Source organism: Ambystoma mexicanum, chromosome 3p (assembly GCF_040938575.1).
Source record: "Ambystoma mexicanum isolate Mex_15411 chromosome 3p, UKY_AmexF1_1, whole genome shotgun sequence".
Classification (NCBI taxonomy): Eukaryota; Metazoa; Chordata; class Amphibia; order Caudata; family Ambystomatidae; genus Ambystoma; species Ambystoma mexicanum.
Window position 1 is genome coordinate 32685998 of NC_090925.1, and position 27016 is coordinate 32713013.

At 43.8% G+C, this 27016-nt stretch overlaps 1 gene segment (V, D, J or C); it reads right to left on the reverse strand.

Moving 5' to 3' along the window:
- Nucleotides 1–1396: 1396 nt before the first annotated feature.
- Nucleotides 1397–27016, reverse strand: LOC138580102 (T-cell receptor beta-1 chain C region-like). The segment is given in 5 exon segments: nucleotides 1397–8267; nucleotides 14902–15008; nucleotides 17599–17619; nucleotides 21594–21926; nucleotides 26712–27016. Coding segments are annotated over 5 exon segments (654 nt in total).

Genomic DNA, 27016 nt, shown 5'->3' on the forward strand with positions numbered 1-27016 from the left:
TATTTCTCACGGAAACAAATCCGCAGATTTAGAAGCCAAAAGGGTTGCGTATTCTTCAGAAATGCTGAGTTTGAAACTGAAAATGTTAAAGAAGTATTAAATAGAAGCATGTCAGTATGAGAGATGTTTAATATGCGGTCAATTATGCATCTCATCAACTCATAGAGGTATAGGGTAGAGCCCAAGAAGAAGAGCAGGAGCTATGGAGACATAGGTGGTGTTCTTTATCCTCCCCAAAGCACTATGGAGACAGGAAAGCACTGGAAAGCCAATGATGCCAGCAATGTTACTAAAAGTTGCACTTGAGCAGCTGCATTACCCTGTGCATATAACCCGAGAAAGTCTTGCTGCCACTATTGCAGAAGACTGGTTTGTTCCCAATCTACTGGAACACGTTGCACAGTTCATTGTGAATTGCATCTTGTGTCAGAAGTTCATAGCTGCACTAAGAACAATCAGTGGAGTAATAGCCTGTCCAAATGGCCCATTTCAGCATTTGCATATTTATTACGTCGATATGCTGCAGACATTTGATGGATATAGATATCTATTGGTGGTGGTGTGTCCCTTTTCTTGATGGATCGAAGCCGGTCCTTGTACACAATCGGATGCCACCTGTGCAGCAAAGTTCTTAGTGCGTGCAGTATTTCCGAGATGGAGTGTGTGCGAAGTAGTAAGGTGTGATAATGGGCCACACATTGCCAATCAGCTATTTGAACAAATAGGGCTTTTATTGAACATAAATCATACTTTTTCTTCTGCTTATCACCTACAAGCAAACAGAATATGTGGGAGGCTCAACGGCCTCCTAAAGTAAAGCATAGAAGATCAGATTAACTTTGAAAAAGGTATGGCTATATTGCCTAGCCTTGTTCAGACCATCATCTTATGCCCCATGAATTAGTAACAGGGCACCACATGAGGACTCCCCTCGGGCCCCCATCTAGAGTTAGAAGTGATGCTTACAGAGTAGCACAGACTCTAGGTGACAAGACGCACAATTATTTGACATAAATGACTACCAGTGTTTCTTTCATTTCAGATCATGTCAAGCATCAGAGGGAGGGGTTGAGGAACACGGAAGAGGACAGCTCAATAACTGATCCAAGTGAATTATTTCCACCATCAAAGTTGTAAATTGGAGATCAAGTGCTTCTCAAAAACATTACATGTAGATGGCATGAGCCAAGATTTAATGGACCACCTCAAGCAGAGGAAGTTTCTGCTAATGCAGTTAGGGTGTCTGGAAGAAGAGCTTGGTTACACTTGGGCGATGTAAAGTTCTACAAGGGCGAGACCCTCCCTTTTGCTCCCACTGACTGGGAAACAAGAGAAGAAGAAGAACTGCTGCGTGTGCAGATCCGATGGATGACCAAGAAGGATGATAAAGCAAGTGTGTGATTAAAAACATTTATTTTGGACTGGAATTCTTTGGACACTCCTTAAAATACTAGCAGGAAGTGCATGAATTTGCAGAGAATTCCAAAGTATAAAAATACTATTTGGAGATTCTTTGAAAAAGTAAAATCATATCGGCATGCCCAAACATCAATTCTTTATTAAAGACTGGAAGAGAGATCCATACGCAGATTCATTTTGAGAAAATATATGGCAAAAATCATGTGACAACAGCCGATATTAACACACGTAGGTTTATGGTTGCAGGTTTTTGTGTTTACACTTCATTCATACACTACCCTTGTTAGGAGAGATGTTAATATTCTCACCTATCTTCAGGATCCAAAGAACAGCCCAGTTATAAGACGGCTTTTGATTGCAATAATTGAGCAGATTGTGCAACTACGAATGTGATTTGAGTATATGTATTAAAAAAGATTCTGGGAGAAGAAAATGCAGTTGCACGAAGGCAAGCAATTCAACAAGAAATGGCATGGAACACAACATGTTTTTTCTAGATTCTTTTGCATGATATACATATGCATGTGCTTTCCTTTCTACTTTTTGTATCTTACATTCTGAAGTCTTTATCATTCTGATGGTTCAATTGAAAACAAGACACGTGATTTTTCCCAGTATAAGTACACATGATGATAATTTCTTTGACCTATTTGGGCATGTCAAACAACATAAGAGGTCATCTGGCCAAGATGTGCAGGAATAGGGATAGCGAAGATATAAGGTATCTTAACAATGATATACATTTTTTCAAGATGATATGAATCAGTTGTTGAAGAAGATACCATGGATGCTCCATGGTGCATGGTGGAAGTTGACAGATTGCGAGAATGATGGCAGATTCAGGGTCCAAATACACAGTGATTGATGCAGACACATTAAATAATATTCATGCTTTTGGAACTGAACGAGTATGATATATGGCCGAAAGGCATAGTGGTATGACAATAAGGATTTTGGGTTCCAAGGAAGTTGGAATCAAATTTAAAGATAGGGAAACAGAAGGAATTTTAAATGGTTCAGATAAAGGTGTGTCGTTGCTAAGTAGGAAGCACCAAAAAACCTTGGAGATAGTTTTAGACCCAAAGACCGTCGAGCCAGTAATGCTTGTAGAACATTATGTTTGAAATGAGTTTGGGAATGGTTTTAGACGTGAGATGAGCTGTTTGAAGAATTTAAACCACAGCATAATTTTCCATAAAGGGCCAAAAGCTGTTGTACACAAAGTAAGACTAGTAGCCTTGATGTTAAGGACCACATTTAAGGAGCAGCTAGAGAGACTGTGCAGCAGTGGTATAATAGAACCAATTGAAGCTGAGGAGTGGTTGTCCCCTATGGTGATTGCTAAAAGAATGGATGGTAATATTTGGATGTGTGTAGATTTGAGGTACCTGAATGACAACACATGAGTAGATCGCCATCCGCTACCAAAGGTACAAGAAATGATATCTCTCCTGCATAGCACCAAGTACTTTACTACTATAGATTAGTCAAGTGCTTATCACCAGATAGAGCTCCACCCATATTCAAAGGCACTAACCTCATTTGTGACTCCTTTTGGTGTATACAGATTTTGTAGAATGGCTTTGGACTGGTGTCGGTTGCTGCTGTTTTTCAGAGGGTGATGGAATTTTGGTGTGGTGAATTTGTGAAAGTGAGGTGTTTTCTTAGGATGATTTTTTGTTCTTCACTTCTGATCCTTACTAGTATGATATATGTGTGAAGAAGGTACTCAATATACTAAAGTGTGCAGAGCGTAGAGTAAAAAAGGAGAAAGGTATATCTAAGGTACAGGAAGTATCATATTTCGGTCATATTATAAATGGCCAAGGGATCAGGCCAAAGACAAGGTTGGTTGATGTGATGTTAGAAGAACTGGATCCTCATGATACAGATATGCTTAAGGTATTTCTAGGTCTTGCTAAATATTACTTCAAATGTATGTAGGGTTTCACGACTGTGAGTGCTCCTCTGAGAGAATTATTCAGGAAGAATGTCTCTTTTGAATGAACACAAACACACACAAGTGCATTTGATCAGATTAAATAAGAAATTGGCATTGAACATGTTTGACCCATGTAGTAAATCCATATTGACAACAGTTGCGAATGTGGTAGGGTTATGGGCGGTTCTCTCAAAACTGAGAGATGGTTGTGAAGTTGTGATTGCATTTGATTCAAGGACTTCACAGGGAGTGGTGAAGAATTATTTGACTGTTGAATGTGAAGCCCTGGCATGTTATTGAGCAATGAGCCATTTAACTTATTTTCGTGTGGGATGTGCCATTTATAATAAAGGCAGACCACAAACCACTAGTGTATGTACTGAGAGACAAGAATGTATGTGTGTTACCCAGAATACATTGTTGAACTTTAGCCTTGCAAGAATACAATTTCTCACTGGGTTATAGGAATGGGCCATCAGGGTTGAGGAATGTTGTGGCAAATGGTTTGTTGCGACTTCCTGTAGAAAACAAAGATGAATTGCCAGTGGAGCTATGGGACGCAAAAGCACAAGTGACGAAAGGCGGCGTCCTAGTATTGGCAACATGGAAGGAAGAATGTGCTGCAGATGTTGAGATTAAAAAATATGACAGAGGTTAGAAGGAGGGTGGTCTAAGACCTCAATAGTGGTGAGCGTGCAGTTCGATCTGGTCAGAAAAGAACTATGGGTGTGTTGGGAGGGATATGTATACATCAACCATAACTTCTGCCCCAAACTCAACCAATATCGCATTTGAGAATCATTACTCACTAAGACAACCAAACCACCTTTATCCCAGGAAGGTACAATAAGACATACTGACAATCTAAGCTCAAGGTGGCAAAAGTGTCAAGCCAATGTTGCAACATTAGTAGGTGCATGCACTAAACACGAAGTATATATGCACTCCACATGAAGAACATGTACACTGGATCAAATGTGCATTCATAAATATTGACATTGCATCCAAAAGACTTGAAGAACACTAACATAACCAATGTATATATTGAATGCAACATGAACGACACATGAGTATAGCTCACTAACATAGAAACCAGGGTACAGTTGGGCAGCCATCTTCTGTAAAATGGATGCCACAGCATGCTTTTAAATAGGCCAAGGCCTCAAGACTTTCAGAGACCCTCGAAATGCTGAATCCACAGAAATACAGAGCTGTGCAGATCTCAGACGGTAGCTGGCAATGAGAACCAAGGCTAGAGTTAGGATGAGGGATGGTATCTACGCTAAATGAACACAGGAGACTTCATGGGCCTTTCTCCCCCTGCACCCTGTACGGCTCCTATCTTGATGCCCTGTCAAGTGTCCATGGTTGGTTTGTTACACTGCCAAGCTATTAAACTCTGTAGTCTCATGCCTCCCATTGAGTCATAGGCCAACCAATCCCCTAATGAAGAAATTAGATAGTTTAACCCGTGTTGAAATAAGGGTGGTTTGTGTGGAGCCATCAGGTATGATTTACCCAATTACATGTGTAACCCATATGTGATCTATAAGTAGCTAGACCCCTTAACTGATCACCATTCCCCATAGGTTTAAAAAAACCTATGGCCGTGATGTTTGTGATATTGTTATGATGTCATATATGATGTATTGAAGGTACAAGCTTTAAGATTTACATGCTTGTATTCTGTCCTGCTTTATTTGTATGATAATAAAGCTAAGTTTTGCCTCGCACTTTGTCTATTTCGTCTTTGAGTCTGTTTTTGAGTGGGTCCTTTACCTCTGGCATACCCGGGATTTTTGGGCCTGCTTAATTAGGTGAAAGGCGGTACATTGAGCAGAAGAGAAAAATGTTTTTCACCCAAAGGCATGAGATTTATTATTTTAGAATTGGCTCACAGGGGTCATTTGGGGAGGAGCATGACAGAATGAGAGTCAGGAAGACAGAGCCAGGAAGACATATGGTGGCCTAACATGGATAATGATGTGAGGTATATGGTGGCTCATTGCTTACCATGTGCGGCAAGTGACAAGTCACATATCAACGTCAACCCTCCTTTTTGTCCAGTAACAATACCAACACAACCTTGGATATGGTTGGTCCTTTAACATGTGTTACCAGGGCAAGATGGTTATGTTTTTCAGATGGATTATCATAAAAAGTGGCGTGTGTGGAATCGTCTGATGCTATTGCTTCCAAGGCAGTAGTTGAGTTGTGAGATGGTGTTTTCGATTTCCCTCAGTGGTGCTAACTGAAAATAGAGGCCAGCTTCGGTCGATATGTACCTGAGGAGTGCAGGAGTCAGACATGAGATGAAAGCTCTGTACTGTCCCAGGCAAAATGGAATGGTGGAGAGACTTAATAATAATTAATAATAATAATAATAATTTAGCATTTATATAGCGCTACAAACCCTCAGGTATCTGAGCGCTGCTTATTATTACCCACGGTGTGTGGTGCTCATTTATCGACCTCGGAAGGATGAAAGGCTGAGTTTGGCCCCGCCGGGATTCGAACCTGCGTTAGCAGGCTCTGCACGGATGTCAAAGCGAGCGCTCTACTCGCTGTGCCACTTGACCGTCTTAATGGTCAAAGGGACACTGCAGTTGGTGGTAATGTTGAAGTTAGATATTGTTAATGTAATGAGATACATGGTATGGGCATTTAGAGCTATAACACATTCCACCACTGGAGTGTCGCTGTTCATGTCATTGAGGGGGAGGAAACCAGTGAGCTCTGGAATGGTTAGGTACTTCAGGTCCTGTTAAAGTGAAAATAGGAGAATTGATCAGGAGAGGTGAGAAGTTCCATGAAAAGTACAAAATGTGGTTTAAGGAGGGAGAGGAGACAGATTTAAGTCGAATTGTTTGAAATGGGTGATAATGGTGTCAGGAATACTAGAGTGAGAGGATAAGGTGTTCTGTAGTTGTCCGTTCCAAGAGAATACATAGAATTGTTGGGACTGTGGTAGTTTTAGACACTGAGATAAAGTGGAGCGAGAGACAGTTGGTATGTGTCATGAAGGTGAATCGAGAATGCGTGAGGGAAGGAGAATTGTGGACAATGTGTTAGGTGAGGTTGCACACAATGTAGGTGGTGTGATTAGAGTGGAGACTAGAGAAGGCCCAGGAGGCAATTCCATTGTAGAATGTGATGCAAAGATCATTGTGACATCAGGGGTAGTCTGGAGTAGAGCCAGGAGAAGAGGTTGAGCATCAGGGTTCGATGCCTGGAACAGAATAAAGAACAGAAACACAGGTGAGAAATTCAGGCTTAAATTTGGAAAGAGAGTCTGGATGGCAATAGTAGGACAATTGAGGAGTAAGATGAGGAGAAAGGAGGCAGAGAGTTTTTTCTGAACTGAAAGACTTTGTGTTGAGCTTTTTGTCTAAGGGGGAAGGTATATAGTGGTTCGGTTCATGACCTGACCTCCATTCTGGTGCGAGCGTCATTTTCCCTGTGCAGCGTTGAATGCAGCCTGGGTTTCAAATGGACTGCAGTTGACATGGCAGGTAGAGACCAACGGCCGTTTGTGGAGTGCTGTGCATGTCGAGCATGGTGCGGCTCATGTTATTGGACTACCAATAAAGAGTTAGTTCCTTTACCCTCATGTGTGCTTCCTTCGTCATTCTCCTGTAACGCCCTGCAGGTACAGACGAAGGTGACATGGGGTATTGAGCAACATCGAGGATGTCACTAGACAGCATTCGACAGCAGCTTCCCCAGCCTGCACAGCTGACCACTCAAACATGAGGCACTATTTCTATGGGTAATTGAAAATATGTGCCTAAGTGCTCACTGCTGTGACACCTGATACCTGCAGTGACTGCAAGGCTCTTTTTTTAAAATGTATATTTGTATAGCGCGCAAACAGCCCAGGGGCATTGAGGCGCTGTTACTTGCAAGAGCTTAGTTACAGAGGTACAGGCGTGGTAGCAGTTGTTGGCACATTATACATTGATACAAACATAGTTATCATTACAGCTTATGCAATTGGTCTTCACAGCTTATGCAGTTGGTCCTATGTATAGTATTCATGCTCTCAGAGCGGTAGTCCAACAACCCAGGCAACCTCACTGCAATTTAGGTGTGCATAGAGACAAGGAGTAGTCTAATGTGCCATGCACAGAAAAACTGTGCTAGGGGGCTCCCGGACTCCTGCCACATGCTCCGCTGCCTTCTCATCACTACCAAAGGGAGCTGGTATAGGTGGTGTGCACCACCCCTGACTGGCATATGATGGCTATGCCCCTGTCTGTGCTGAAAACGGACACCGGAATTACTGGAAGCATTGTGTGGGCTTACTTGTCACCACACTCATCTGCCAACCCTTCCCTCCCAGTGCAAACTGTTACAATGTCATTCCAATTAACTCAGGGTACTCCTTCAATGAGTCTCTTGTGAACCTATCGTTCTTTTTCAGATGCCATGTAACTTTTCAGTTCTCTCCAGAGCTTCAAGGTTATTATGGGTTTGTGGTCACAATATCATGTAGAGCAAAGGGTAATTTCAGCCACTCCAAATAAAGCTACTTGCCTAACAGCCAACTTAAGGATCATCTCAAATACAGACCAATTCGACAGTACTGCTTCTTTACTAAGACATATATTTCCTGCCATTGTCTTGCATGTGCAGACAAAACATTGTTTTTTTATGGTGATAAAATTGCATTTTGGAAGGTAGCAGGCTTTTGCCAATCTACCCTTTATGTGTGCAATGGATCACATGTGGACAGGGCAGCTGGCATAAAAGAGCAGAATTATTACACTGAGGGCACACACATTTGCAAAGCACTATGTCAGAGGTCATCCAGCCTTGGTGGGCGTGTCTTCCGCTGATGCTGGAGTTATGGATGAATCACCACTGGCTGAAAGTACATTCAGATGAAGGGCTTCTCTCTGCAAGCCTATGGATAAGCAGAATGATACATTTATGAATTCATGTTTTATTAATTTAATATTGAGGTTTCTAAGCAGAGGAAGTAGAGATGTCTGTCAACTACATATATCACATTCTAGATCTATCATCGGAAATAGAAGCCTGCATCAAATTTAATTTGAGAAAAAATAGTTTTCACAAATAATGTACATGACTGGGATGCCTGGATAGCAGTCCTAAACTGTAGTAAATCACCAAAAAGCAACTGGAAAGCCTCCACTCCAATCACCAAAGTGTTTTGAAAAACACTAGGACTTCATGTCTTTGGGGAGGATGTGGAAGATGGACAGACCATAGGACAGGGTGCTGTAACCTGTAACTCGCCAGATGTTTTGGAGTTTGACTCCCATGATCCCTCACCATTAAGTTGACTTAATAGGACTGATGGGAGCCGTAGTCCAAAACAAAATGGCGGGTCCAAGGCTGCAGACAAATGCCATAGGAGGGCAAAGGTGAACAGTGAAGCAATTGGTGATTGTCCAGCGAGATACGAAACAGTGCAAAGAAACCCTTTATAAAGTGGGGGGGTTCTATGTGCAAATGTCTCCAGGAAAACGTCGCCAGTGGGGCTTTATTTTTTCCAGAGCCCTAAAAACCCTTCCAGCAACATGTTCTAGGAGTGGTGGTATTTACTCATTTAAACTCCTGTCTTAGAATATTTGGGGTAAGTGCTTGATTTCCTTCAGAGTGCAAATTTAGTCAAATGTCGTCTCCTGGTAACATATTACTTGGTAACAATAACACTGGATACCACTGCAGGGGTGGCCTGGTGGTCATCAACACCTGGAAACGTGACAGTTCTACAATTTGAAATGTTCACTTGAAAATGTGTTGCCCCCTCTGGTGCATGACAAATCCTGGACTGGTGGATGTTTGACGACACGTCCTAAGGATCTCACAGAGCGTTGCATTACATCTTCTCCCATGACACGCAGCTCAGCAAACACTATTCAGTTCCTTTTTAGTGATTGTCAAATATCACAGAAAGCTTGTGCCAGTCACAGGGAAAACCTGGAAAGGAATCCAATCACCTGAGTGAAGCACTTCAGTGTTGAAAACTACCTCAGCTGAAGCATCTTCTCCAGCTAAATTACACACTCTCCATAAAGGGTGTACCAGTCCCGTTGACCCATTATTATTAAGGCCTGTTGCTGATCCCAGTCCTACGGCCATCGAGGAGAAGACCTGTCCTTACACATACAAGGGTCTGTCAAACAGCACTACTAAGAATCACATGTTGGACACAGGTCATGGGCATGTTCCTTTGGACCATAGTTGCAAAATATTGAGCTTTTGCTAAGGTTCTACAAATGATATTTTAGTCTCCTGTGTTCCATTAGCAGATTATGGCCTGATTTAGAAAAGTGTCTGACAATGGGGCAATCCCCTTGAAAATCATTTTGTAAAGCAGGCCCTACATCTTTACAAGACACATATAGTGGGCTGGGATGTCAGCATCCATCACCCCTGTGTACACCAGTGAGGTCTCATTTGCTTCAGATCTTTACCTGACACCAAGTGAGGTTTAACATTGATGTCCCACACTCATCAGTGGCAAAGAAGCCAATGCCTTCTTTCATCAAGGCGACTCTTGATATATCGGGCCAATCATACAATGTTTGTATGAAGAATACATAGATCAATGGATAGATAGATAGATTGTTAATTTTTCAATCAGAATCCTGACCCTCACTTTCCACTTTATCCACTGGTCCAATTACAGATTCTGCTTGGGAGACAATGAGAAAATTGAGACGCAATCACTGTATTCTACCACTTGTTGTGTCTCCATCATTTGTATTAGAGGTGGAGCCATGTGCCCCCTTCCGGGATAATGCCATGTGTGGCAGAGATTTCACTCTTGCACATGCAAATATAAGAGGGTAAACAATGATTACATTTCAGGAACAAATAAAGATAGAATTAGTGAAGGGGTAAAAATAACAAATTACAAAAAGTAAAGAGGGTAACAAAAGTATGAACAAAATAATTAAATATAGGCAATCATATAGTATTCAAGGTTTGAGTTTAGGTAGGGCAAAATTCAAAATTAGACTTCAGTTAAAAATAGTATTTAAAGGGGGGACGGAAAAGAGGGTTGATAGGTATAAGTGGTCACAGAGTTTCAGGGGGGTGGGTGTCCCCCCATAAAGGGTATTAGCAAGGAAAAGTTAGGTAGAAAGTAATATGGTAAAAGTAAAAAGTTATCAAAATGACATTTAAAAAACACAAAACCAGGATTATAATTTTTAAAAGGTCCACTACATGGCAGGCACAGTCTATCAAAAGAGACTGCTGTAGATAATATGTGCTATGTAATAGGTATGTCGTTATTTTGGAGCATCCCACCCCACACAAAGAAGCAGATTTGTTTAAAATGTGGGTGTTCCTGGTAGAGAACATTTGATCAGACAACACACCACCATGGGGCTGAGGTTGGCTTACATGACTATAACATTTACCCTGTCCTTACACTGAAACTACTCTTTTCTCTATCTCTTGCCCTGACCAATTTTTGTTATTGGATCTCTGATACTAATGCAGGACTTACCTTGACTATAGTTCTTAACATGACAGGAGCCTTATTATATCCCTGACTCTATTCTAACCCTATCCAGTCACTACCCTTTACCATTTAATCTGAATGTAATCTAACCCTACATGTCACCACCCCTTACACTGATTCTAATGTACTTCTATCCTGTCACTATCTCTTACCCTTACCCTGACTCTAATCTGACCATACCCTGTCACCACACCTTACACTTACTCTAATGTAACCCTACCTTTACCCTGACTGTAATCTCACCCTACCCAGTCACTACCCCTTACCCTGATTCCAATCTAACCCTGTCATGTCACTACCCAGTACCCTGATCTAATTCAACCATACCCTGTCACTACTCCTTAACCTGACACTAATCAAACCCTACCCTGTCACTACCCCTTACCTTGACTGTAATCTAACCCTACACAGTCACGGTTCCGTGCCCTGACTTTAATCTAACCATTCCGAGTCACTATCCCTTACCCTGACTTGAATTTAACCCTACCCTATCACCACCCTTTACCCTGATTCTAATTTGACCCTATTCTGTCACTGCCTCTTACCTTGACTCAAATCTAACCCTAACCTGGCTGTACCTCTTACCCTCACTCTAATCTAACCCTATCTGCCACTACCCCTTACCCTGACTGTAATTGAACCCTATTCTGTCATTACCCCTTACCCTGATTCTAATGTAACCCTATCCTGTCACTACCTCTTACCCTGACTCTAATCTAACCCTACCCTGTCACCAAATCTTACCCTTACTGTAATGTAAACCTACCAAGTCACTACACCTTGCCCTGAACCAAACCTAACCCTACCCCGTGACTACCCATTACCCTGACTCTAATCTAACCCTACTCAGTCACTACCACTTACCCTGACTGTAATATAACCCTACCCTGTCACTACCCCTTACCCTGACTCTAATTTATCCCTACCCTATCACCACAATTTACCCTGATTCTAATGTAACCCTAGCCTCTCACTAGCTCTTACCCTGACTCTAATCTAACCCTACCCTGTCACCACACTGTGCCCTTACTCTAATGCAAATCTACCCAGTAACCAACCCGTACCCGGACTCTAATGTAACCATACCCTCTAACTACCCCTTGTCCTGACTGTAATCTAACCCTACCTTGTCACTACCCCTTACCCTGGCTCTAATGTAACTCTACCTTGTAACCACCCCTTTCCCTGATTATAATTTAAACTAACCTTGACACTACCTCTTACCCTGACTGTAATCTAAGCCTATTTAGTCACTACCCCTTACCCTGACTGCAACTTTACCCTACCCTGTCCCTACTCTTTACCATGCCACTAATTTAATCCTACCGTCTCACCATCACTTACCCTGATTCTAATGTTACCCTATCCACTCACTACCTCTTACCCTGACCCTAATCTAACCCTACCCTGTCACCACACCTTACCCGTACTCTAATGTAAACCTACCCAGTCACTACCCCTTACCTTGACTTGAATATAACCCTACCCTGTCATTACCCATTACCATGTCTCTAATTCAACCCTACACAGTCACTACCCCTTACACTGACTGTAATCTCACCCTACCTTTTCACCACCCTTTACACTGATTATAATGTAACCCTATCCTGTCAATACCCCTGAACCTGGCTCTAATATAACCCTACCCTGTCACCACAACTTACCCATACTCTAATGTAAACCTACCCTTTTACTACCCCTTACAATGACTCTAATCTAACCCTACCATGTCACCGCACCTTACCCTGACTCTAATCTAACCCTATCCTGTCACCACCCCTTACCCTGACTCTAATGTAAACGTACCCTCTCACTACCCATTACCTTGACTCCAATCTTACCTACTCTGTCACTACCCCTTACCATGACTCTAATCTAACCCTACCCTGTTACCACCCCTTACCCTGACTCTAATCTAACTCTATCCTGTCAACATCCCTTACCATGAATCTAATCTAACCTTACCCTGTCACTATGTGGTACCCTTAATCTAATGTAATACTACATCTCACTACCCCTTAACTTCACTCTAATCTAAATCTACAATTTCACTACCCCTTACCCTGATTTGAATCTAGCCCTATCATGTCACTACCCATTACCCTGATCTAATGCAACCCTACCCAGTCACTACTCCTTACCCTGACACTAGTCAAACCCTCCCATGTCACTGCCCCTTACTTTGACTCTAATCTAACCCTACACAGTCACTACTCCGTACCCTGACTATAAACTAACCATTCTGTGTCACTACCCCTTACCCTGACTTGAATTTAACCCTACCCAATCACCACCTCTTACCCTGATTCTAATGTAACTCTATTCTGTCATTACCCCTTACCATGACTCTAATCTAACCCTACCCTGTCACCACCCCTTACCCTGACTCTAATCTAACCCTATCCTGTCAACACCCTTTACCATGACTCTAATCTAGCCTTACCCTGTCACTATGCCGTACCCTTAATCTAATGTAAACCTACATCTCACTACCCCTTAACTTCACTCTAATCTAAATCTACAATTTCACTACCCCATACCCTGATTCTAATCTAACCCTATCATGTCACTACCCATTACCCTGATCTAATGCAACCCTACCCAGTCACTACTCCGTACCCTGACACTAGTCAAACCCTACCATGTCACTACCCCTTACCTTGACTCTAATCTAACCCTACACAGTCACTACTCCGTACCCTGACTATAATCTAACCATTCTGTGTCACTACCCCTTACCCTGACTTGAGTTTAACCCTACCCAATCACCACCCCTTACCCTGATTCTAATGTAACCCTATTCTGTCACTGCCTCTTACTTTGACTCACATCTAACCCTAACCTGGCAGTACCCCTTAACCTGACTCTAATCCAACCCTAATCTGCCACTACCCCTTAACCTGGCTGTAATTTAACCCTATCCTGTCACTACCCCTTGCCCTGACCCTAATGTAACCCTACCCTGTGAATACCCTATACCCCGACTCTAATCTAGCCCTACTCAGTCACTACCACTTACCCTGACTGTAATCTACGCCGTACCCTTACTCTAATGTAAACCTACATCTCACTACCCCTTAACTTCACTCTAATCTAACTCTACCTTGTCACTACCCTTACCCTGACTCTAATCTAACTCTCCACTGTCACTACCCATCACCCAGACTCTAATCAAACCCCACTCTGTCACTACCCCTTGCCCTGACTCTAATGTAAACCTACCCTGTCTGTCACTAGCCCTTACCCTGACTCTAATTTAAATGTACCCTCTCTGTCACTACCCCTTACCCTGACTAATTTAAAATTACCCTGTCACTACCCCTTACCCTGACTCTAATCTAGCCCTACTCTGTCACTACATTTTTCCCTGACTGAAATCTAACCGATTCTGTCTCTTCTTACCATGACTCTAATCACCCTATTGTAAAATGTGATTGAAAACCCTTGCCCTGTCCCTGATCTAACTCTAAAGAGCCTCGTTCCGAGTGTCCCAGTCTGGAAATAAAAGTGACGAAAACAATGTTACCAACACCGTTCCCAGACCGGGTCATTCCGAGTCTGCCAGTAGGGGCACTGAACAACCGTCAGGTGTTACCTGGCGGCTGTTCAGGCCCCCAGGGGCAGAAAATTCACTGAAGCACTAGTACCGTTTACAATGGTGCCTGTGCGTCAGTGTTCCCATTGCCCATGGAGTCGAATGGGAATGGCAATTTACCGTACCGCTGCCTGTGATAGCCTGGTAACACTGAGACGTCAGGCGGCAGAAATGGTAAGGCGAGGTTGTCGGTAACCTCGTAATGAGGCCCAAAGTCTTTAAGGACTGTCATGAAATCCCACTGTTTGGAGTATTGGTGATATTACATTACTAAACATTCCCTGGTCAAAAGCATTAGGCGTTCAGAATCAAGAAAGGTGGAGTGCACATTGAAAAGTGAGGTGCTACTTCTATGTTGAATTAAGTATTCACTGATGAGATCGCCTTTAGGACACCTCCAAACTGACTCCCCATAAAATAATTATCCCAAGGGGCTCTCACCTTCAGTTTCCACGCAAGAAATGTCACAAACAGTCCATAGAGGGCGCTCTTGCTGATGAGTAGGAAATACGTCAACTTAGCGGTGTTTGCACTCGTGCGATAAGAGTCTGCAATGTAAATGCATCAATATTATTATGTGTGATCATAGCAGCTCTGTCCTGTAAGCGTCACATTTCGCCCATCCCCCTCGGTACATGTGAAAGACACTCGGATGCTTTAAAAGACTGCCGAGTCCATGCGAGCCACAATCATTCACTTGTCGGACTAATTCCACTTTAATGTACCCACTCATTTCCACTATCACTCATTCCTCTTTCCACTCACTCATTGCTTTATCTTCTAAATACGTACTTAGCCAACCATTACACATATCAACACAAGTGTACCTCATTTCCCAATTACATTCTAGTCCAGCAAGAATGGCCGCTTTTGAACACTTTAAATAGTGCCTTGACATCCACATGATAGCACTATCCGTCTCTTTACGAAAACTATTTACGCTCGAATACATAATAATACATGAGGGCATGCAGTTAGTTTAGGTAGGGACACTGACAGGGCAACATTGAACCCTTAAACCTGTGCGACTCAATATGTCGGGCCCCCTCACAGTGTCATGGACTGCATGTAGTGTAGGAATGCGTCCAAAACCTGCAATACGTTTACTAAAAATATTTGCCTGCTATGTGAGAACTGAAAGGGTGTTTCAGATATCAAGATACAGATGTCACAGCTCCACCTTGTGGCCATCCTTGGAAGTTCACTTCCTTTCAAGAGCCACACCGCAATGCACTATGGGTAAACACATTAGCTGGAGCGCTTGAATTCTAGCTCCACTTGAGATCATTGTCATCATTACCTTACAGAGCGGCGCTATTTTGTGCATAGCTTTGTCATCCCAGGACCTGGGCGTATGTGCGGGCTTTAAGCTTGAGCGCTGCCTCCCCCAGCGCCTAGACGCCTTTGGGCATTAGTTTGCTCTCTACAAGTGGTAAATAAATAAATAAATAAATAAATAAATAAGTGCCGCCCTAAAGGTTAATGACAATGATAAAGACTGGAGATTAAATGCAATTTTTTTCGGCGCATGTGTATCCTCACACTGCATCGCTGTGTGGCTTTGAACTTGTGGTGAACATCCAGCGATGGCTGTTAGGTGGTCATGTTTCATGTGTGGCTTTTTAGCTGAAATGGCCCATACTACTCATGCAATATCTCACAGGGCATGGTCGCAAGTCATTTACCTCTTAAAATCATGAAATAGCATGAGCTTACAGGTTCACGGGTGGATCTGGCCATTGACAATCCACTAGCTCAAGCAACGATAGGCCAGAGAGAAGCAACGTCCTCAGCAAGAGAATGGATGATATTAGCACACCACGTGTTGTTTGGGGTGTAAATAGTTTGAGAACATGTTTTGAAATGTTACTTTTGATGATGGAGCACTTATAGGCATGTATCCCTTCATCAAAGGAAAGGTTGGCCGCTTCTAAGATGGCCGCCACACACTGTGAGAGGTACTCGGAGCGAATCCCTTGTCGCTGTTCATGGCATCCGGTGTGGATGGTGAAGGAGGTAGAAAGGTGAGTGCAGGCTGTGAAGATGGCCATGAGGAGGGGAAAGTGCACAAGGCGTTTGGGTGGGCTGGGAGGTTTCAGTGTGAGGGTGAGTGGGATCCATGGGGTAACAATGGCAACCGTCAAATGGAGGTGCAGCCAGCAGTTCCCTCCAAATGTGGGCTTTCACAGCCTGTTCCTGTCCGGGGTTGCAGGGAGCTGATTGGCTGGCTCTCCCACCTTGGGAACTAATGTATGTGAGGTCCTAAGCACCCTCAAGAGACCAGGCCCCATATATACAGAATGCCACTATAAAGCCATGTGTTTAAACATATTCCTAATTCGATTCAAGGTAATTATAAAGAAGGTTCAGCCTGTTGCAACTGTCGCGAGCTACCTTGGTGTTTAGGATGAAGCTTATACTTGTGTTGAGCTATTTGTTTGCTGCATGTGGAGCTTAAGACATTGCGACTGGCCAATGTCAGAAATGGTATGTAGAGGAAAAAGGAGCACAAAGATTCCATTCTTGCGCTCCAAATAAAAAATGAAAAATATTCAGAATTACTTAATTCCATTTTTTATATACTTTTTCAGATTTTCAATTGGTTCATTCCATTTTGTTGTGTATTTTTTCTTATTTTTCCCGGATGTTTGAAAATTATAAGTTCATTTTCATTCACATTTCTTACAATAAGGATAGAGAAAATAATCTTTGTATTCATTCAATAACGAAGCTGGTTGTTTGAGCTAGTACCCTCTTAATAACGAGGCTGGTTGTTTGAGCTAGTACCCTCTTAATAACGAGGCTGGTTGTTTGAGCTAGTACCCTCTACACGTGTTTCACCATACTGTGTTTTACATGGTTCTTCAGGAGGGATTTGAATTGCTTATATATATAAGAACGCTGTTTTAGTTGCCATCATTGTATTTAAGTTGTGCTATGCCTCGTAGAGTGTTGCGCTTCCTAGATGCATTCCTTCATTGCCTGCATAGCCAGGTATGGCTAATTTAACCGTTTACCGCTGGTGCTCTGGGTTGTGTATTTCTGTTCTGCTCGATTGTGGCTCGATTCTGTAGAGACGCAGCGGATTCTATTCAAGTATTGCAGGAACAATTGGAAGAAAATGTTTGTTATACTAACCTGGTGTGACGCCACCACATCCTGATGAAAGAAAAGAAAATACGTGAGCATAATTATTTTGTAACTTTTAAACAATTACAAATATGAAAAACATGGATTATATCTTGGGAATAAAATCACACGTATGTTAAGGTCTAGGCATGTGCCATGAGCCTGGCTACAAGTCAGCCCAGGATCGGTAAAGCAGTCCCTAGAGAGCCCTTGAAGCCCCGAGAAGTAGCTGGCGCTGCACACATGTTATAGAAAGACCATAATTAGGATGTTTTCCGAATCAGTGTATATGGGTTTATGGTTACAATTGCTTGCATTGCTGTGAGTTTTGTGAAAAATGAAATGAGCTCCAGTCCCAGAGCACGTTATATGCCTCCTGGCTCAGTCCCACAGCGCGTTATATGCCTCCTGGCTCAGTCCCACAGCGCGTTATATGCCTCCTGGCTCAGTCCCACAGCGCGTTATATGCCTCCTGGCTCAGTCCCACAGCGCGTTATATGCCTCCTGGCTCAGTCCCACAGCGCGTTATATGCCTCCTGGCTCAGTCCCACAGCGCGTTATATGCCTCCTGGCTCAGTCCCAGAGCACGTTATATGCCTCCTGGCTCAGTCCCACAGCGCGTTATATGCCTCCTGGCTCAGTCCCACAGCGCGTTATATGCCTCCTGGCTCAGTCCCACAGCGCGTTATATGCCTCCTGGCTCAGTCCCACAGCGCGTTATATGCCTCCTGGCTCAGTCCCACAGCGTGTTATATGCCTCCTGGCTCAGTCCCACAGCGCGTTATATGCCTCCTGGCTCAGTCCCACAGCGCGTTATATGCCTCCTGGCTCAGTCCCACAGCGCGTTATATGCCTCCTGGCTCAGTCCCACAGCGCGTTATATGCCTCCTGGCTCAGTCCCACAGCGCGTTATATGCCTCCTGGCTCAGTCCCACAGCGCGTTATATGCCTCCTGGCTCAGTCCCACAGCGCGTTATATGCCTCCTGGCTCAGTCCCAGAGCACGTTATATGCCTCCTGGCTCAGTCCCACAGCGCGTTATATGCCTCCTGGCTCAGTCCCACAGCGCGTTATATGCCTCCTGGCTCAGTCCCACAGCGCGTTATATGCCTCCTGGCTCAGTCCCACAGCGTGTTATATGCCTCCTGGCTCAGTCCCACAGCGCGTTATATGCCTCCTGGCTCAGTCCCACAGCGCGTTATATGCCTCCTGGCTCAGTCCCACAGCGCGTTATATGCCTCCTGGCTCAGTCCCACAGCGCGTTATATGCCTCCTGGCTCAGTCCCACAGCGCGTTATATGCCTCCTGGCTCAGTCCCACAGCGCGTTATATGCCTCCTGGCTCAGTCCCACAGCGCGTTATATGCCTCCTGGCTCAGTCCCACAGCACGTTATATGCCTCCTGGCTCAGTCCCACAGCGCGTTTCTCACAGGCATATTTGTGAAATATAAACAGTTTTAGTTATTCTTACACTCCCACGATGCTCCTTGATTTTATGCAAAGTCTACTGGAACCCTGACTGATCCTATTTTCCCTGTTTGCCTCTCCCGAGGGGTGTTTCAAAAGAGTAGAGTAGACCGCCCATCTTGGAATGCTAACCTTAACTCAGAAAATAATGCACACGGCCTTTCCAGGGTTTGATTACAGTGACACTCTTAATAAGGAGAACACATACACTCCAAGTGATTACTACAGCTTTAAAATTGCCAGCTTAACTATTAGCACAATTAAGTGGCTTTCTTTATCAAAATAGCTGCTTTTGATAAAGAAAGCCACTTAGTATTTGATCTGACTGCACACATGTCATCATGGGCTGGGGTGGTGCTTGGCATGCACACCCCAGAATGCCCACCATATAGAGTTCATATGGCGCAATGCACAAGCACCCTGGGGGGCACTAGGGGCACTAGGAGGTGAACGTGAATGCAAGCCCCCTCCCCTCACACATTATGCTGAACTGCACAGATAAACTCAGGAAAACAAGAAAAATCAATGTATACCCCCAAAAAGCAAACAAAAATAAGAAACATGCTAACAATGAGAACAAGTATTTTTAGTGCGAGCTCTTGACATTCTATTAATGATGGCTTTGTAAAAATTGCAGTGAACCTTTGAGTGGAGCAGTTTAAATACTGTTTTCTGGATAGAGTGAATGTAGAATTGTCGACTTCAATAAACCAGCCACGCGTGCCAGAGTGACACCTAATGGCGATCGTTGAAAGTTCACCTTAAACTCAGAGCTATAGAGCGATGCATTGTGGGTATGCAGCCATTGGGTGAACATCTTGCAATGTTGCTGCATGCAGGATATGGTGATTTTTAGTCATATCATTCATTTCTTTGGAGAGCATTACATCGGACCCCAACTGCTCCTTGGAAGTAGTTTGCTTTGTCAAAGCACGTCTGTTGGTTTTAGTTGGTGGTTTTATTTAATAAGTAGATGCGCCTTTTATTTTTCGCTGACCTTATAAAGGAAAATGTCCAAAACGTCATGTTCTTCAAAAGCATTCGGTATAAACCATCTCTGACTGCAATTCCATCCGGGTTTATTTAAAAAAAAAAAATCACAACAGTGTATACACCAGTGATATGATATGATATGTTATGGCATTTATAACGCGCCTATACACAAGTGTTTCAAGGCGCAACGAGGCAAGGTGGGAACAATGGGAGGACAAACAACGATCTTACTAGGCCAGGTGTCATTCAGATCGCGCAAGTGCATGGGATGGGGGAAGGGAAGGTGCCCAGGGGGAAGGGAGAGGGGAAGTGCAGTACATGGGAAGTGGAATAAATATTGTCCAAAAAAGAAAGGAGTGGGCAGTACGTTGTTAAAGTTGAAATAATCTGTACTTGATAAGGTATTTGGTCCTGTCGCCAGATGCCTCCCCGTTGCTTAGGGAGGTGAGAAATTATAATATGCTGTTGACTGGTTGAGTTTCCTTTATAAATTACCGCGAGCAAGGTGCCCCGCTGCTACTATACTCCTTTGAATGACAGATTGCCAGGATATAAAGGAAGCCACATAGAGGACAGACAACAGCAAATGTAAATTAGCACGCTCAAGTGCAGAGGAATTGGATGATTCTCCAACAAGGAAGTAAAATAATCAAGGTCCAAGATTATAAGCAACGTTTTATACAGTCCCTGAAGAAGGTCTAGTACAGACTGAAATGCATTGGACGATATAACGTTTGCTAATGGCCTCAGAAAGATGTAAATTGATAAATAAATATATCTACACTACAATCAATTGAATTAAAGAGTACTTTTTCAACAAGCATTGGGAATTACTAAATACTTCCAAAAAAAAGTTTAGCGGGATACCCACACAGGTCCTTCCGGCAGACTGGCAAAAATCAACCAGTCAACAGCATATTATAAGCGGAATAAATATGACACATAAACAGCCAGCTAGAGGCAAGTGCAAGGAAGTGCAGACGTAAGTGCTGGTGGGGGACTGAAGGGATACAGAAAACGGTCCCCAAGGGCAGGGGTTGCCAGCGAGGCAGTGCAGGTGGGTAATTGACGGGGCCTGGGCCAGAGATCAAAAGGGTGGCCAGGTAGCCAGTGCAATTTCGGTCAGGAATTCAGCAAGGGAGAGGAGGAGAGAAAGCAGGAGCAAAGAGGAAGGTCTTGAGGTGTTTCCGGAACCAGAGATGGTTCTCCTCAAGTTTCAGGGAGGGAGGGAGGCTGTTCCAGAGAGAGGCCCCTGCTGAAGAGAGTAATCTGCCACCAACTCGTTGCTTGAAGAAGCGACTGACCCTAAGGGAGTTGGAGGCAGATGAGCGAAGAGCTCGAGAAGGGAGATATTTAGGTAGAGACAGTTGAAGGTACTTAGGACTCCATTTTGTAAAAATGTGCAAGAAAATCCCCATCCTACCTACCAGGTTGAATTCATATGACAACCCCATGCACTCCTTTTAAAAAGAAGGAATTATTTTCATTAAATTATTGAATAGGGCACAGTTAGATAAAATATGCAAGCGTTTACTCTGAACCTACCTTCGCGGCCTTTGGTCTCCTTGGAGACTGTGATATTCTTGGGGTCGAAGTACACGCTACACCTGAAGGTATTGTGTGGGTTCCGCCAGTCCCTCTTCGGAAGCCGGAGTCGGCTGCTCAGGGAGTACATCCTGTCACTGCCCCGGGTGGGAGAGTCATCGGTCTTCACCCCGGTGGTCGTCTCCACACCATTCACAGACCACCTCAATGTGACGTGGTCAGGGTAGAAATTGGTGGCAAGACACACCAGCGTGGCTTTGCCCTTTTCTCGTAACTCTTGCGGCGATGGATCGAAAAGGACCACGCTCGGTTGGGTGACGTTGAGCCCATCCTCTGAAAGTCACAACAAAGAATCTGTTATTTTCTGCTAGCGCCTCGTATCATGTGTCGGACTTGCTGAAGGTGGGGCCGGCAATTGCTTAAGTATCTACTAAACGTGAGCTCTCCAAAATAGCCCATACAGTCACTGCCGTAGTCAGGATGACTATATTCCACTCTTTAATCAATGCAGGAGGTGAACATACTTCACCCATGGATTCAGAGCTAACCTATATGCTAGACCTTGAAGAAAGACATTATGCAATCTGCAACAGTTGTGTGGATATATGTGCTGGCCAATGGTACATTTGAGATCTATTCCTCTTCCTGGAATTGTACTGAAATACATTAGATTGACTGAAGTCAATCTTACATTTGAATTGTTCTGGACTTGAATAAACTAAACCCATGCCAGTGACATATCATGAGAAGGTCCAATATGGCGTATGTGATCTGCAGGGTCCTACGCAAGTCAGCTCGGCATGAACGTAACGATGTACTCAGCACAGAACATGTGAGGGGCTATGTGCCAAGCCAGGCATGATGTGGCATGTTGAGAAGCATTCTGGGACATGGGAACCCTCTATTAGATCTTCAATAGTATGTGCTAAATGGGTGGGGACTGGTTGGCCATCCTCGCTACCCAGACAAGACAATACAGCGTGACCCACTCTATGGGGGAGCCCTGTGTTTACCAGTCCATGGAAAGCAGATAACTGTGTGTGGTCTTAGGTATCACGTGGGTTGGTGTCACAGTATGACTGCCCACATGGAGAAGGCTTGGTCACCTGAGCATGGGTTGCAGAAACGGATCCCTTGAAATGCCCAAATGTATCAGTCAATCTTAGGGGACGTGAGGGCCAACATTCTTGGAATTGATGTTTAGAAATAGAAGGCCTTGATAATAGCAGGCATGATGATTGGTGGAACCACCACCCAATAGCAGCCAACCCCGCTTGGCGGGGACCAGGGGTCATAGGGCATTTGCTGCTACATTCTGGACACATTTTGAGGGGTGGATGCGAGAGGCACTCTTAAATATCTCTAATATAAGGTATTTGCATCTGTGATGTTCTAAACCGTATCAAGTGCACATTGTTCACGCTTTGCATGCATTGTTCACGCTTTGCATGCATTGTTCACGCATTGTTCACGCTTTGCATGCATTGTTCACGCTTTGCATGCATTGTTCACGCTTTGCATACATTGTTTACGCTTTGCATGCATTGTTCACGCTTTGCATACATTGTTCACGCTTTGCATGCATTGTTCACGCTTTGCACGTTTCTTCAGCTGCTGAGAAGATGCTTCAGGGAGATCACGCGACCCCTGTCTGAAAGTAGCAGCATGAAAGGAAGGAGGGTGGAGAGGCAAGTCTTCTGCTGCCCTAGACATACCTGCCCTCACAGATCTCCCCCCCACATGAATATCACACTGTAATCACCTTCCACCGGTGACCCACTCACTTAGAGTGCCAGAACCCCCAAGTGTTCCCATTCTGATTCTGCTCGCCCAGCACTGATGCTCCCCTCTGCTGCTGCCAGACTCCTTCAGTGTCCGGCTCAGCGCCTCCCATGCACTCACTGCCTCAGGGATACTTTTATTCTTCAGCTAAACCCCCACATACATGAATTGCCGGCATTGCTAGTCTGACATTTTGTTGTTAAACAAGGCTTATCACATGTAACATGTTTCATGTCTAACTCACTCGCATTTATATTTTAAACTGTAAAAACACACCTATAAAACCTTGGACTACATGTCACAAGATGGTTTAATCATAACAGAACAGTTCCAGCGCTGTCATCACATTTCGTGTGCCCTTCTTTTTTTCTTTCCACGGATTTAAACATGCTAGTATGTAACAACTTAAATACTCCAACATGATTTAAAGTCATTTTTTCGAAATGTTTTTGACAGGCTGATAAACAAGCATGTGCACAGACGTGTGCGCACACACACAAACTCACACACATACACGCCAACATGCTCCCGTGAAAAAAGACACGTCGTGGTAAATTTAGGGAGAGAAAATACATTGCAAATCAGGTCTTTGTTTCAGAACTTCATAAAAAACGGGTCCTAGTGTTATTTATTTTTATAGCTAAAAATATTATAAAATGAGTGCATATGTTTTTAAATTCTTTTATGAATTGTTCATAATAGCTTTCCCTTAAGGTGAACATATTACCTATGAAAACTGGTTTTCATTGATTACAAAGCCAAGATTACAAGTGATTATAGTGAAGGATGTTTGCAGACTGCACAGAGTGCAGCTGGGTCTTAGAACCACACTTCTGTTCTTACAAAGACAAACATTTTCCCTAAAAGTGTATTTATAAATGCACTAATGGATATCAATAGTCACTGCTCCTATTTACTCTCCCTCGCTGTAAATAACTGCATTTTTATCCAACAATCTGTTGGGTGTCAAGGGAAAAAAAGATTCCCTCCAACAAAGTTATACTGTTCTTTGAGTGCCGTGGTTTATTCAATGCGTGAGCTATATAACTGACGGTTAAAATAGCTGAACATTTCCAAAGCATTGGGGTGAAGGTTAAACCCACCGTGCTCAAATCGAGCACTTCATAGTAATGAAAGTTGTTCAAATTTGAATGTTCGACTAAGTTGCCTATTTCAACACAGGTGTTCCATGAGATGTACAATGCATGTCTTACCTAGAACGGTGAGTTTCGTCCCGGGACCAAAATACAGTGCATAGCTTCCAGAACACAGAGAGTGAGGGCCGTCCTAAAACCTGGGTAGAGGTTGGCTTTGGTGTCCTCAGGGAAACACCGCGCCCCTGGGCTGGAATCTTTCATCGTGATCCTTTAATTCATTAGATTTCCCAATTCACCCCTGTATACCATGACTGTCCCAATCAATTCCAAATTGGTATCAGCGGGTTTCAAAGTGTTGACATAACACACATTCAGGGGATATTCAATTTTTGAAAAGCGACAAAAACCCTCTGACTTTGGGGTACAATCATCGTTCTATTCGATACCTGAGAGATTAAAAGAAAGCGCCCATATTACCCTACACATGCCCCCCCCCCACCCTGCACAAGCTAGGTCTGAAAATCCTTTGAAGGAAACTATCTGAGCTGTGATAACAGAAATAGGTCCCCTATGGCCAGACTTTCAAAAGCTTTCTTCTCTAAATTCGAAATCTACTGTAGACTGGGGGCAGAGGGGCTTGCTGAAACTGCCCAGAATCTAGACCCTGCCACCTAGGGCAGACACCACCCTCCCTCGCCAGACATACCACAGCAATTGCGCCAAGATATACGGCTTAAAAAAAAACACCTACAGTCCTGCATGGTCCCCAAAACCCCAGAACCATAAGAGACTCTAGTAGCCCCCCACATTTGGGGTTTTGCAGTGGAGATTTGGGGTAATCTAAAAAAAACCGAAAGACAGACATAAAAATAAAACATGTTTTTTTACCTATAACTGACACTTTGGTTCCTTTTCCAAAATACTGGACAGACCCAGCTCCAGAACACAGCACTTTACTACTGTCCCAAAACCTAGCTGTACCTTTCTCTTCTAATTTCTGAATTTACCTACACACACTTGCCCATATCACGTTCGCCTCTTCTGCTAACTTCCCCCTCACAGCTCTCACATTTCTCCCCAGCGTCCTGGCTGGGGAGAACACTCGCCCCTTCTTTCTTGCTTTACCTCCTCAAAATGGAAATCCCGCCAGGTCAAAGGACGACCTTTCACAAACCCGTGGCAGTCCTACCGCGCTTAGTGACGGTTACTCTTGGATTGTAGGGCGCATTAGTACTCAAGCCGAGCATTCCATGTTCAGGCTCCTCCTTAGAAGCATATTAATATTTAAAACGTTGCTTGATTGTAAAGGGACTATTTCTTCTGAATTGATTTGTGGTAGTTAGGCAGACTACAGCCGGTGCTATTGAGACAGAAATCGCTATCAGCGGGTATAAAGATATGGTCCAGTCGGACTATATTGTAATATGACCACTTTTGAGATAGCTGATCTGCATGTGTTGTCAGAAATCTAATCCTCTGTGCTGGTCTCACCCTGATGAGTGAGCGCTAGGACGCGTCCTCAGTGGTGCTGTGAAGGTCACTCACACTTTTTAACAGGGATAAGGGGTATATCCTTAGGGATGTGCTGAATTAGGGGGGTAGATCCTTAGGGATGTGCTGAATTTGGGGGGTGTATCCTTAGGGATGTGCTGAATTAGGGGTGTATTTCCCTTGTGATGTGCTGAATTAGGGGTATAGCCTTAGGGATGTGCAGAATTAGGGGTATACCCTTAGGGATGTGCTGAATTAGGGGGGTAGATCCTTAGGGATGTGCTGGATTAGGGGGGTAGATCCTTAGGGATGTGCTGAAGTAATGGGTTATTTCCATGCACTTGGGCCACACTGACTGTGGACCTCCAGTTCCATGGTATGAAGGATTATGTAGGACCCCACGGGTCCGCTCTATCAATGGGGCATATAGTTTTAATTTCATAATGCTCCCCTTTTAGAAAATGATTCGGAATCCTTTCCGATCTTTGCATAATTGCACCAGTAAGTGTCAAAACACAATCACATTGTTAAGAACACCTCTTCACTTACTGTCAAATGCATTTACATTCTTACAAATACAATCAAAAAGGCACACCGCCTAACACTTACTACTCTACTACTACGGAGACATTTGCAACAGCTGGAGAAGCTTTTTATGTTGATTATTTAGAGAATTGAGGCTTTTGTGTAGGTTTATGCTATAAAATCCCTTTACCGTGCGTATATGCAGATTGAAGCGTTTTCTTACCGAGCACTGTGAGCTTTGTTCCTGTGCCGAAGTAGAGTTGGTTGAGGGTCACACTGAATGCTGGCCGCGCAGTAACCCCAGGATTGGGATCCAGCAAGGTAATCTGCCCGGGCGGGTGCTTCTGCTGAGCTGTACTCACATGCATGTAGCCTGGGTTCCCCACCATGTACCGCTCACATACCAGGGATGCTGTAGAACGCCCCGCTCAGTGCATCGGCCTCAATAGATGCGCACATTGTGAGCTTGTCAAAGAGACCTTAGTTATCAATACTACCCCAAGCTTCAGTATTTCTTTGTGGTGGTAA